General features: G+C 31.4%; 2 protein-coding genes across 2 annotated transcripts; one reads left to right on the top strand and one right to left on the bottom strand.

Moving 5' to 3' along the window:
* The first annotated feature begins 3,687 nt into the window (after positions 1 to 3,687).
* LOC133033058 (uncharacterized) lies at positions 3,688 to 5,298 on the top strand. Its single transcript, XM_061107609.1, has 3 exons — positions 3,688 to 4,006; positions 4,240 to 4,484; positions 4,864 to 5,298. The coding sequence occupies exons 1-3, from the start codon at positions 3,845 to 3,847 to the stop codon at positions 5,195 to 5,197; spliced, it is 741 nt and encodes a 246-aa protein (XP_060963592.1). The 5' UTR covers positions 3,688 to 3,844; the 3' UTR covers positions 5,198 to 5,298.
* A 1,151-nt stretch (positions 5,299 to 6,449) lies between these two features.
* LOC133033039 (uncharacterized) lies at positions 6,450 to 12,569 on the bottom strand. Its single transcript, XM_061107574.1, has 18 exons — positions 11,989 to 12,569; positions 10,397 to 10,564; positions 10,210 to 10,293; positions 10,004 to 10,054; positions 9,820 to 9,876; positions 9,652 to 9,734; positions 9,406 to 9,529; positions 9,257 to 9,316; positions 8,872 to 9,090; positions 8,488 to 8,635; positions 8,245 to 8,372; positions 8,086 to 8,133; positions 7,845 to 7,975; positions 7,670 to 7,752; positions 7,475 to 7,578; positions 7,301 to 7,371; positions 6,855 to 7,159; positions 6,450 to 6,728 (listed from the first exon to the last, which is right to left on the bottom strand). The coding sequence occupies exons 1-18, from the start codon at positions 12,394 to 12,396 to the stop codon at positions 6,574 to 6,576; spliced, it is 2,427 nt and encodes an 808-aa protein (XP_060963557.1). The 5' UTR covers positions 12,397 to 12,569; the 3' UTR covers positions 6,450 to 6,573.
* Between the last annotated feature and the right edge of the window lie 2,041 nt (positions 12,570 to 14,610).

Below are 14,610 nucleotides of genomic sequence, written 5' to 3'. Positions count from 1 at the left end.
AACTAACTGGTTCGCAAGACTCTGAAATTGACTTATTTTCTCAACCATACTACCACGATCCTTGTACTTTAAATTTACAAATCTTCTAAGTAGAAAAATATTATTATCAGTCGTTCTTTTGGCAAAGAGATTTTTTAGCTTTTTCTAAACAGCATCAGCTCTGATTTCATTAGAGATGTGTTCATGAAGATTTATATCCATCCATCGTGTAATATAGGCAATGACTTTTTTATGTTGAACTTTTCATTCCTCATCATGTAACTTAGACAGTTTCTCACTACCTTTAATAGGTTTGTACAAATCTTCCATCAATTGCTTCCAAGAGGCATAATTTGACAAGCTCAATTCTATCATTCCATCCGACTCATCCATTTTTCAACACACAAGAATTCAACTCCAATTAACCTTAGCTCTAATACCACTTATTGGAAAAACTTATTGAAATTATTCATAATATTTTTCGCTTTGTATGCCAAAAATGAGATATTTATCAAACATGTTAGAAATATTAAAACCAAAACACCACAAGTAATAGAAAATATACAAATAAAGCATAAAAGTATAAGACACCAAGATTTTTACGTAGAAATTCAATGCGGGAAAAAATCATGGGACCGTAGTCCGCTCAAATCATCCATTATGTATCACCAAAGTTCAATAATGAGATTACAATATTCTTCTCTAGTAAAACTAGAGGCTCACAATTAGGGATGCACATAGCGCGGGAAATTGGCAGGGAGTGCTCCCCTATCCCCATCCCCGCTTATTTTCTATTGGGGATGGGGTGGGAACGGGGCAAGAAATCCCCTAATAAAAAATAAAATTTATAATAAAAATTTAAATATATAAAAATATTAAATTACGTAAAAATTAAAATATTATACATTAATTATTATTTAATAAACTAATTATTATACAAACCACAACTTATAATTCATAAAAATAATACTAATATACTAAAAAAATACAAACATAAATTATAAATTATAAAATATTACTAGAAATATAAAATAAAATACTAAATAGGTCCCCGTCGAGACGGGGAGTGTGATCCTCGTTCCCGCCCCATTTAACATTCGAGGATAAAAAGTAATCCCCGTCTCTGCCTCGTTCCCCATTTAGACGGGGAATCCCCGCCCCATTAGGGGCGGGTCCCCACGAAGCCCCATCTCCATGGAGAAAATGTGCATCCCTACTCACAACAACATCAAGATTAAACAATCTTGAATCACTAATACAATCATCATCATCTTAAAGATGGATACACAAATGAAAGAAAGTTTGGGTCTCACCAAGTGAGTATTGTGGAAGAGCACTTTAGAGAAAATAATCGTAAAATCGGCCTACAAGGATTCAACATCCAAACTTTGAGCTAAAATATGAATGAGAATCAACTACTTGATCTTCAATGCAAAATAGCAAATTCCACTTTCTCTCTTTAGCTTTCTTCTCTTCTTTCCCTCTCTTTTTCTTTCTTTTTCTTGGCTGCTAGCTTCTTGTTCTCTAGGACAACCATCAGCTATTTCTCTCTTCTTTTTTTTTTAATTGTTTCTTTAAATGGGCTAGTGCCCATTTGGTCCAAGGCCCATTAAAAGGGACGGACCCAATAATTCTCGCCTATAAATAGAATACCTCATTACTCAAAAATTTACGAATTCTTGAACACATCAAACTAATCAAAATTTTGCTGGAATACCAGTCCAAACTACTTTTAGTACGGAAGACGGAAGGCCTAAAAAGAGAATTGCCAATAATTAAGAGAAATTATGTAAACTAGCATAATTCATAAATTTGATTAGATCAATCCTAATATAAAGAATTCAAAATCATAACACAAATTTGTTATTGAATTAATTTTCAACATCAACAATAACAATATTTAAATTTACAATTTAAATTGAGGGATAATATTATCTAATTAGAATTATTTATTGTAACTTTCAAAAGTTTCAAACTAATGTGATGACATATTAGTTAGTTGAAATTCAAATAACTTAAAATTAATATTTTAATTAAAAAAAGTAACAATATTATATAATCAGCCACACATGATCAACATGATGTTGGAATATGTTTTGGTCATAATATTAGTGCTTCACTTTACTGCTAAACTAGGATTAATTATGTATATATATTTAATTGCGTATTTAATTAACTAATTAATTAGTTGATTACTTTCCAAAGTGGGCAGCACGAGAGCCTTAATTAGTTAATCTCTCTACTCAATTTTACCTTAATCTCATCTTAATTAGTAACATATCAATATTATTATTGGTCTAACTAAATATCAGGTCGTTTAATATAATAGCTTTTAAAGAGTATCGCTAGCTAATCACAAGACAACATGTCTACAGGTGCTAGACACCACTAGTGCCCTGTAACATGCTCTATTTTTACTTGCTTTTTTCTTTTAATAAATAAAAAAATATCAATTAATTTAATAAATAGGCAATTTTCTTTCATTTCTTTTTTTGGTTAATGGCAATTTAAAATTTATGTTTTACAAAATAGATTAAAATAATTTATTTCATAACTAATAAAAAAATACTAAAATGTTACATAAACACGAATTTATATTATAAATATTTTTATGGATAATAAGTTATTCTGCAAAAATATAGATCGTTATTTTCATAAAATATTTATACTATATAGTTTTTTGCGATGTTTTCATATTATTTTATGAGGCATAGAAAATGTAACTAAAATTTTTATAAAAAAATCCTAAAAATTAATCATACTCCATACAAAATGTTTAAAATCTTGTAAATAAAATGTATATATATATAAAAATTGTTTTCAACACTTAATGTAAAATACTCTAAATCAAATTACTAGATCTTAGTTTTCGTTTGAAATTATTATATATATATATATTAGTATATTGTTACGTGCGATGCATGTATGCAATATTTTATATTAAGTATTATATTATGAGTTCGGAAGGAAATAAATGAATAAAAAATAAATAATATTTAATTTAGAGAGATTTGAATAATAAATTTAAATTAAAGTTTTATGTCCAGTAAAAACATATTGGAAACAATAATAATAATAAGGTTATAATATATGTTGCATTTGTTCCAGTTCTTAAAATAATAGTAGCAAGAACATATTTGCATGACCTGGAAAAACAAATATTACAAAATTAAGAATAAGCAAAGCGTGTGTAAATTAGTCACAAATGTCTAACAATAACTAATTATAAATGATTATACATATATTATATACACATACGTATATTCAGTTTATACATATAAATGTCTAACAATAACTAATTATAAATGATTATTCTTATATTATCACAAAAAATCTGTGACTAAAGATATTAGTCACAAAAAGCACAATTAGTTGTGATTAAAATTAAATTAGTGACAATTTATATCTAAATACTATATTTTAATTACAAATAACTATTTATTCTGAATAAAAAGTTGTCAACTGTACGTAGGGATTGAGCTTAGGATGTGAATTGTGATTTAACAAAACACACAAAAACACATAATTGATATTTTCTATTTTTTTTAATAAAAAATTAAAAAAAAAAATTAATTTAAATAAAAATAAAAAGAGTGTGTTGAGTGTGAGTTTGCTTAATAAGGGGTACTCTTACATTACACGTATGAGGTCCAATTTGCCAGCCTTGTCACTCTCTCTACTTTCCCTATAAATATGCATATTTATAGTACTACTCTTCCTTCACTTCTTCACAAGCCAAATGTGAATTTGCTTCCCTTTTCTTCTTTGTGCGGTTTGAAACCCAATTTTATTAGTACCAAGCACAAACATAATAGTACTACACAATCTAAACAAATTGAATATTTCAAGAAGAAGAAGAAGAAAAATGGAGAAAAGGGTTATTGATTATATGTTAGTGCCATTAGGAATTTTGGGTATGGTGGTTTACCATGGTTGGCTTCTCTATCGAGTTATTTACCATCCAACTAAGACTGTCATCGGTGTCAATGCCATTCATCGCCGGTATTGGGTCCGCGCCATGATGGAGGTAATAAGCAATTATTATTTTTTTATATATATATATACGTTTCGGATGTAGTTCTGTTCTATTTCATTCTCGAGTAATATATAGTATTGTTAAAATTGTATTAATAATGCTTTATATTACTCGAGAATGAAATATATATAATGAGATCAATTTGGTGTGACATTTGTTAATTTTTTATTTGCATGGATTAATTGTGATAAACGACATGTTATATTTTGTGTTTAATTTTGCAGGATGTGTCAAAGAACGGAGTTCTTGCTGTTCAAACGTTGAGAAATAACATAATGGCGTCGACCCTCTTGGCATCGACGGCCATTATGTTGAGTTCTCTCATTGCTGTGTTAATGACCAATGGTGGTAGAAACAAAACTGATTTGTTTGTTTTTGGTGATAGAAGTGAGGCCAGCTTTTCTCTCAAGTACTTTTGCATTTTGGCTTGCTTCTTGGTTGCCTTCTTATTCAATGTCCAATCTATAAGGTATATGTTCTTTTACATATATAAATATATGTAAAACCATTAATATAAGAATCTAGTAGTTTTTATAATGTTTAGTGATGCACATTTTTCTTCTCTAGTAGGAAAGAGATTTTCTGTCTAAATAAAGAACGTGATAAGTACGAGGAGTATCTTTTACCTCTAATTGTTAAAAAGGGTGGGAGCCATAAGATCTCCTAATGGTTCAGGAATTTCCCATGTAAATGGATAACAGGGTGGGCACAAAGTTTATTTTTTGCGAAACACTCTCTATTGATTCCTTAATCCATATGTATTTTTTAAGTCTATATTTTAAATGCACATATCATTACTCGTATTTTTATGTATAATGTGTTAAATGTATGTTGTGTTATGTTTGTAGGTACTTCAGCCATGCAAGCATCCTAATAAATGTACCATACAAGAAAATATCAAGAGATCATCAACAACACCAACATTTGACAGTTGATTTTGTAGCAAAGAATGTGAATAGAGGAAGCTTTTTTTGGTCACTAGGGTTAAGAGCTTTCTACTTCTCTTTCCCTCTATTCTTATGGATATTTGGTCCTCTTCCCATGTTTATCTCATCTTTTGTTTTGATTTTCATGCTCTATTTCTTGGATGTTACCTTTGAATGTGGGTGGGTTGTTGATGTTTCCAACAATGACATTATTACTTATTACTCCAAAGATGAAGAACTTGGGAGACCAAATTAAATGTTTGGTCAACTTCTTGGAAAGTAAATTCATATTCAACCCAAGTTGAATTGAATTTAATAAAATAAAATAAAAAATTAGAAGTGGATTCTGTTCTGTTCTATTTTGTTCTTTTATTCTTTATTATGATAATTTTATGTTATATTATGACACGTTCTTGAACAATTACAAGGACTCCACTAACACATAAATGGGAAGGAAAAGAGGAAGTGATTTTTGTCATTTGGTGATAGTTTTCTTTTCTTATACGTTTATTTTAAGTTGGTAATAGAGGTTTAAAAAAATTAAATAAGTCAAAAAAGTATATATATATATATATATATATATATATATATATATATATATATACCAATTGTGTCACTCTCATGGCTTTGTCATATTTCAACATATAATATAATAATTAATTAATTAATATATAATGTACACACATTGAATTTAGAAAAGCTTTTCTCAAAAAAAAAGAAAATATTAGAAAAGCATAGAAAAAGGGAACTCTTCTTCAAAAGATTAGTGTGAAAAGGTTTAGAATAGGACTAACAAAATATATGTATATTCTCTCACCTTATAGAAACCTACATTTGGCTAAAAAGAAAAATAAGTCAAATAATAACATGGAAATATTATGTTATTAATTGAAAACCCTTTCATGTTTATACATGTTTAATCCAAGTTTTAAGATTTTTCATGTATTGTATTATTACATTTTCTTTCTAATCACTAAAGATTATTTAATAATGGATGTTTAATAATGATTATAACATTTTAAGTGCTTCTATAGTACATCCCAAAAATAGATGCATCAACGCACTCTTTTGTATTTTCGATAGCTAAATAATTATAATTTCAAGATGGTTTATATTGTAATTATATTATTTAATTTTTTTACAATTTTGAAAAATTCAAAATATTTACAATAAAGATAGTACTAGTAGGGTTCAAACTCTCTATTTCACAAGCGTTTGTAAAATAAATAATAAAAAAAAAAACACTTGTGCAACAGACTTTTTTGACTTTGTTTTTGGCGGTTAAATTATTCTGAATTTCTCAAAAATTTACAGAATGCCTTAAATAAATAATTATGATGTAGACTATCATATGAAAAAATATAAATGTCAAAAATACGAAAGAGATTCATTAGTACACCAATTTTTAAAAGATGCACCATAAAATTTCCCTAAACATGAAAACTTATGTTACTAATTGAAAATTTAAATTTTAGTTTCATGTGTTTCTTAATTCAAAATCCATGTTCAAGAATTTATATGTGCTATTATTATTATATATATTTTTATCATTAAGATTTTCTAAACAATGGTTACTATAAGACAATAATTAACACTAATCACACTATTTCATTTGCACAAATCAGTTCCTAATCATGTTTCAACATCAATCAATTTCAATTTCAACTTCAAATTACCAGCTTGAACTAAAAGCTCTTCCTTAAAAGAATCCACTTTTAGAACTGTCCCTTTCTTTCTCAAGGAAAGGATATGTACCATGTCACCAACCTTAGGAGGCTTAGATTTTCCTGAAAGGTGAAACAAGTTATGAAGATTATGACATTGCAACTATACGATTCGACACCGAAATAGCCATTAAAATTCTTCTATCAAACAATTTTTGTTAATCTTAAGTTGACAATGACAGATGATACCTATTGGTGGTGATTGCTTAACATCTACAGCAGCAGAAGACGATTTCATATTCGCTGCAGAAGAAGTGTTTCCCGAGTTAATAGCCTTCTTATGGTTGCTTTCTTTATCTGTTGTACTTTTCTGTATGTTTAAGGGGGCTCGAGTTGCAGATGCACGCTGCTGGCGAACATTCTTGTGAATGATAGAGCGTGCCTTGGAGGCAGCCTCGGATATTACACGCATTTTTCTGAACCTTTGCTCTGCGCTGTGTTTCATGATCTTCCTTCTCGCTACCAAAAGCTTTTCGTAAAGATCCCTTGATAGCCTATTGTTACAACATTAACTCAACATGAGAAATTTAAGCTTTAACCAATGTGATTCATCATATCATTTCAAGGATTAGTCGATTGAATTATTTTCTTTCGTAATTTTTGTAAGAATTCAGAAAAGAAAACAACATTCTTACATCAGATGATGCTGTGTTTCATCTAAAAGCTCTTGATATTCTTGCTTTAACTTTTCCATATCGAGTATAATCTGCATTATGGGATATGAAGTTAGAGACTAAATAGCTCTCATCAAAGAATCGAAATATTCTTCTCAAAAGCTTATTTTTATAGAACAATAAGTTGTGTGATACCTCATCAATCTCTGCACTCGCGGCACCATACAGTTCACGGGCCTTTTCTACTACAATACTTGATAGTCCTAACCTTTCAGCTATATTGATTGCATTTGAACGCCCTGCAAGATAAAAATTCGGTTTCTAAGATGTCATTGTAAGTGCTGAGATCACTGTAATTTTAGAACAAATTACATAGCTTCGAGTAAGAACCTGGTACTCCCCAAAGAATCTTGTAAGTTGGCTTGAGGTTCACTTCATCGAACTCCATACATGCGTTTTCAAAGGCATCATTACTATACAACAAAAATCTCAAAAGGGTGAAACGACTGAAACGAAATGTGACATTATAATTGCAAACATTTCATCTTTTGACTTGGCAACTGACCTGTATTTCAAGGTTTTAAGTTCCCCGTGATGAGTCGTAGCTATGGTTAATAGAACACCGGTTTCAGCAAAAGATTCTAGCAGTGACATTCCTAAAGCTGCTCCTTCTAGGGGATTTGTTCCGGCACCAACCTAACACATATACAAGATTACATGGTATGCATTGTATCGGTACATTCCCATCTAGACATAAGACTATGTTTCTCGTGTTCGTGATTAAAATGGTTTAGATTTAAGCATACCTCATCTAATAGCACTAATGAATGACTAGTAGCCTGTGATTGAATCTCCTGTAAGATGTTAACATGAAAAGTATTCATCAGGAAAGAAACACAGTACAATTCTGGAAGAAAAATTAGCTTTGACTCGGGTAGTGTGAGAGGAATTAAGATGTGTCTTACACTTATTTGTTTCAAATGGCCTGAGAAGGTGGATAATGATTGAGTCAAGGACTGTTCGTCACCAATGTCAGCAAAAACAGAATCGAACCAAGGGATTCGTACAGATTCAGAAGATAAAACATGAAGTCCTGCAAAGTTTAGCAAATTATCAGAAGTTGTCTAGATGTCTAGATACCAAATCCATGTTTGATTAAAATCAGTAATTCCAACGAGAACCGTTGTACAGAAAGGAAATGTAAGAACCTGATTTTGCCATCAGAACAGCCAATCCAATTGTCTTTAAGCAAATAGTTTTACCCCCAGTATTAGGACCAGTTATAACCAAAACTCGAGTTTTCTGTGCTATAAAAAAATCGACTGGAACTGGCCGAGCTTGCTCAAGTGCAGCAATCTTTCCTTACAACAAAAAATGGAACATTCATCACGCATAATAAAAAATGGAGTGATTGTATTGTTTTCTCCTCTCGTTGCAGTATTATCTTCGGGTTTGAGAAGACAATATTCACTGATGATCCTAAATGAATTTCTTTTCGCATGCTTAAGAGGCTAAAAACTAACTCATGACATAGAGCAAGCGATTTAGGAATGAAACAAAGTAAAAGTAGATTCTATTTTTTATTATCATACCTCAGAAGCTTTCTTGGACTCTCTCCTCGCCTTCCATAGATTTTGCTTGTGTTTATGGAGTAGTAATGGATGGTAAGCTTTCGGCATATACAAGATCCAGTCCCTCTTATAAGTCGATAAATTGTTTGAATCTTTGCTTTCTGAACCACCATCTCTTGGTGGAGACAGATCGGGGCAAGAACCACCATATGACATACCATAGGTTGCCCGAGCATTGACCTAAAGCACAGCATTAGCATATCACAACACTTGCTTGATGAGCTAGGCTAAAATTTCTTTGTCGTCCTCATTTCAACAAGACAAGTTTTGAAGAGTGTCTCTTTTAACAATGACAGAAAGAAACTAAAAGAATAAGCGAGGGTAGAGAGCAGGGATCGTCACCTACCACATCTAGTTTAATGATGCTATTCAAGAGCAACTCGATATCATCTAGATCGTTTTGCATCTGATACCGAAGCAATAAAACAAAAACTTATAAGTGAAAGGATTCTAATCACAGGCAAAAATGAAAGTGTAAGTTAGGCTGCAAGTGACCTTTGTTGCGAGCATTGAAAGTGCATCTGCCTCGGCTTTGGCCACTGACGCCCTCGCTTGTTGCAACTCATCATTTAAAGACACAGCAGGGAGTGGCTCTACAATACTTCCAACGCCTGAATTACTATAACAATATATTAACTCTCAGGACAAAAATATTGAAGAACTGAGCTCCTAACAAATGAAGAAATCTTAGAACAAAAGTAGTTGTTGAAACTTGAAAGTGAGAAAGCAAATTTTACAGACCTCGTCAACAATAGACCCTTGAAACTTGTCATACGGTCAGAGCTTGATTTTATGCACCACCTTCCTTCAATGTTACACACTTCCTGAAAAAATAACGGTTAAGCGTGTTGGGTTGGGGAAATGATCTTGAAGGTGCCAAGTGAAAGGTATCTGACTTAGGTTTCTTACCATTAAAGACGAATCATTCCTTTCATTTCTGATTAGGCTGTCCACTAACTGATATACCTGAATACAGATTAAGTGAGCGAGATGAGCCAAGTTTTCCAAATTGAGAAGTTAAACTGGCAAGCAAACTATAAGCATGTAAATGTTTAAAAACTAAAAAATATGAAATTGAATGAATAGCTATTACCCTTCTTTCTAGTGTCCGAACTTGATCTCGTGATCGCTTTAGGTTGGGGCTCTGAATATAGGAGGAAAACCGAACATTAAAAGAATAGACCAAATGGGAAAAACATTTGAACAATCAATCAAGACAATGACTTGGTTGTAGCAGCGGAAAATAATGTCAAACATAGCGAATTGTATTACACTTGAAAAAGGCAGTCAGTAACAAACCGCAGAGTCTTTCACAGAGCCATCTTCATCTATAATTTGCTGTATCAACTTAACTAATGACCGATTTATGACAAATTCCATTATCTGCACACATTTAAGTTAAGAAAAAATAAGGCGTTGGAAACTTTGAATCATATGGTGCTCAGCTAAAATCTAAAGAGTCTATGGATATGGTAGTAATACTCACTACTTCTGTCAAAGGCATGAAACGCCTATACCAATCTGCATCTTCCTTCAGAGCTAGTTTCAAGTTATGTTGTAGAGCATCGGCATATTGTAAGAGAGAGACGACAGCCATTGCTTCATTGCCTTCCACTAGTGAGCTCCTTCGAGCACGTTGGATAGCAGATTGAACCTTCACATACAAAACTTATAACACTTAGAAGAAGCTAATCCATTTACGAAATAGAAGGGGAAAACATTTTAGTTATTAATTAACTCTGTTCTACGATTATTTTCAAGACTGCAGCTTGGTGGCTTTAGCTACATTCAGATTCAGTTATAGGTTTCTCTTGTATTTGTTCAGCTTCAATGAATAGCCTTAGGTATGATCACCCTAAGGTGTGAGAACGCTTGCTAATTGTACAAGTGTGTGGAAACTAGAAAGAGCTTTACAAAATCAGTATTTTGGTGCGCATAGCTTAAGTGTTCTTTTAATACTTGAATGTTATTCGAGAGGGTGTAAGTATTCATCCGGTTCTATAGTGGATTTCATTAAGGCCATTGCTGCCTTACTCTTGGATGTAGGATCAATCACATTGATTGAATCCAAACCAAGTAACTTGGTGCTTTTAATGAGAACCTCAAAGGTCGGGTGTGAAACTTAGGAAGCCAAAAGGTAATCTAGAATAATTAATCTTTTAACACCCTGGTAGCACCAAGACATTGAAGGCATACCCCTCATCCTTCAGTAACTAACTTTAGAATTATGACAAAGAAAATCAATACAAGCATTGTAGCAAAATCAATTTTTCCAATCGAAAGGATGGATGGCTGCTTTTTAAATTCACCATTTGAATCAAAATTTGCTTGGGGCTCTAAAGACACGCAACAAGATGATTTATGCGCAGCTTGCCCAGAACCCCCTGCCTGGTCCAGTTGGTTAATTTTGATTGTCTGCGGCTCAACTCTCGAGAGTCGAGACTAAGATCTCTTACAATGGCAGAGAGTAAAAGCCCTCCATGATGCATAGAATAGACTAAATTCCTGCATACCCCACTAACCCCTTACTCACCATACTAATCCTCGGGCCTAACATTCTGTTTTCTCATACTGGATTTACTAGTACTGCTTGTTGTTTTGTCTCAGCCATTTCTCTTGGTATGCTTTGTTTGTCATTTGTGTGTTTTGTAGGTATAAACTCTCAACATTTTCCTTATGTGAGGTTACTTTTATTTCTGACATTATTTCAATACGAAACTATTTTTAATACACAACAAAATTCACAGTTAAATATTTGTACCTACAAAGCTCGACTATGTCCACAAAATCCAACACTACATATGAGTACAAACTTGCCTAAAGGTCTCAAATTAAGATCAAGAGTGAAGAAATGCCTAAGCTTAACTTGGTTGAATTTTAGCAAATGATTAGAATTACATATTAAAACGAATCATATTCTTTCCCATACAAAATTCTTGTGTTTCCATTCTTGTTTCAACTTAATTCTTTATACTATATCTAAATGACCCACTAGAGTTTTAGTAACCAAAACCATGAATTTCCCACCAAACCAATAAAACACATCAAAAATCAAAATGGGTTTTGAAAAAAACTAACCAGAAGAACATCAACGCCGGTGAAATCCAAAGAACAACCACCATGCTTAAGCATTTCAACGGCTGCATTTGTTTCATCCAAAAGCCTCAAACTTTCATGGTAATTTTGATTCAAAGACCAAAGCTTTGCCTTGGTGGCTTCACGACCCAAGGAAGTACGAGCAAAAGAGGCAACACAATCGCAAAGCTTGTCCCATTCCAAAACTCTGAGACTATCATAGTAAACCCCAGAATTGTTTTCTTCTTGGGTAAGAACAGATTGGTTTGTGGATGAAGATAAGGAGTGAGTGAGTTGTAAAGCTTCGTGCTTTAATCTTACTCCAATTGTTACAGGGTTAGGAATTGTGGGAGCAAAGGATATGGATATGGATATGGAGATAGGATGGGCAAATGGGGCTGAAGAGAGCATTTCTTCTTCTTCTCCTTCTACTCTATCATTTCCCAATGATTAAACTTGGCCAATGAGAAAAACCCAGCAAGAAATGAAAGGTGTGGAGAGTTGTTTTGAGTAAGCAAAATGGATTATGAAGGCCAATGAGTGAGTGGCATAGGACTATAGGAGTGGTTTGTTTGTGCAATTGGCTCTCATATTATTTTATACACATATTTAATCTAAATATATATTATGTTATAGTGTAAATAAGGGTAAATACAATTTTGACCCTCTGTTTTACAAAAGTTATCAATGGACCCTTGTGTTTTGTTAAATGACAAAATGGATCCTGTATTTTCTAAAATAGTACAAATAGGACCCCGAATTGATTTTTGTCAAAATAAAGTTTAATTATAATCCGATCTAAAAGTATTATGACAAAATTGTTTACATTTTTTTGTATCTGTTCGTATTAAGCATTGTCTTCAAGTTGGTTGTATTAAAAAAAAAGTTGTTAAAAATTAAGCTTAGGGTCCTATTTTTACTATTTTAGAAAATACAGGGTCTATTTTGTCATTTAACAAAATACAGGATCCAATCTGTAACTTTTGCAGAACACAGGGTCCAAAATGGTATTTACCCTCTAATTAAAGATTTTTTCCCTCTTAATTGTTACATGTACCAAATCATACTTTCTGAACTTTTAATGTCGTTAAAAATACCCCTGAACTATTGAGATTATTGAATTTAAGGACTTTTGTCCAATTTTAGTAAAAAAATTCTAACATAGATGAAAGTTCAGAGGGCATGATTTAGTACATGTCAAAGTTCGAGGGACATGATTTGGTAGATATCAAAGTTTGGAGAGTATGATTTAGTACATGAACAATCACTGAAATAGTAAAATTGAATGAAAATAGACAAAAGTCCTTAAATCAAACAATCTCAATAGTTTAGGGAGAATTTTTAACGGCCAAAAAAAATTCAGGAAGCATGATTTGGTACATGTTAAAGTTTAGGAGTTAAAAATCCTAATTAGCCTATTTTATACTACATATTTGCGGTAAAACTCATTTAACATTTATAATTGCTACGCATATAACCCTAATGAAAAAAAATAATGGTAAAAGTACTTTATTTTACGATTTTATAACAATCATATCCCTTTTTAGCCATTAAGTGTCAACTCTAATCATATGGCGATATATTATTAGACTATGTATTAAATAAACTAAAAAAATATGTCACATGTGTTTATGAGTTGGTGCTTAATGGGCTTAATTGGTACTTAATCTTTAATATAAGTGTTATACCTACTTTATTAGTATAAGACCTTTTGTGAAGGTGTCTAAAAATAAAACTATTCATTATTATTGTAAGGCTAATTAGGATTTTTGCTCCCTGAACTTTGACATGTACCAAATCATGCCCCCTGAACTTTTAAGGTCATTGAAAATGCCCCTTGAACTATTGAGATTGTTGGATTTAAGGAATTTTTTCTAATTTTAGTAAAAAAGTCCAACATGGATGAAAGTTCAGTGGACATAATTTAGTACATGTCAAAGTTTGAAGGACATGATTTGATAGATATCAAAGTCTGAGGAACATGGTTTAGTACATAGACAATCATTGAAATAGTACAATTGAATAAAATTAGACAAAAGTCCTTAAATCCAACAATCTCAATAGTTCAGAGGGCATTTTCAATGGTCTTAAAAGTTCAGGGGACATGATTTGGTACATGTCAAAATTTAGGGGGCAAAAATACTAATTAGCCTTATTGTAATTTGTGAGTTTGTTTTTCATGAGAATGTTAATTTTGTAATTTTATTAATATATTAATGTATGAAAAAAGTTACAATATTTGATTGACTTATTATTATTATTATTGTTGTTATTGTGAGTTTTTATTTTCATGAGTATTAATTTTGAAAGTTTAAATAGTGAATAATATTTTATTTCTAATATTTTTAAATGTACATATTCAGTGGTAAGTTCATCTTTTTCTATTATTATTCTTTATTTTTTTTTCTAAATAAAGATAAAAATAAAAATGTTAATGCACTATATTGTTGTTGTTTTCATCTTTTAATTTTCCAAATAAAAATGTATCTCTCATTTTTTTTATTGCACTTTGTAACTTTACTTAATGTTTACATGCTTATATATTAAGCAATAAACACAATGAATTATACTTTCAAATGTGAATACTCAAAAATTAAAGGCTATAAGAAGTATTAAATCATAATA

Source organism: Cannabis sativa, unplaced genomic scaffold (assembly GCF_029168945.1).
Source record: "Cannabis sativa cultivar Pink pepper isolate KNU-18-1 unplaced genomic scaffold, ASM2916894v1 Contig2, whole genome shotgun sequence".
NCBI classification, from domain to species: domain Eukaryota; kingdom Viridiplantae; phylum Streptophyta; class Magnoliopsida; order Rosales; family Cannabaceae; genus Cannabis; species Cannabis sativa.
This window is presented reverse-complemented; position numbering and strand designations above follow the sequence as displayed.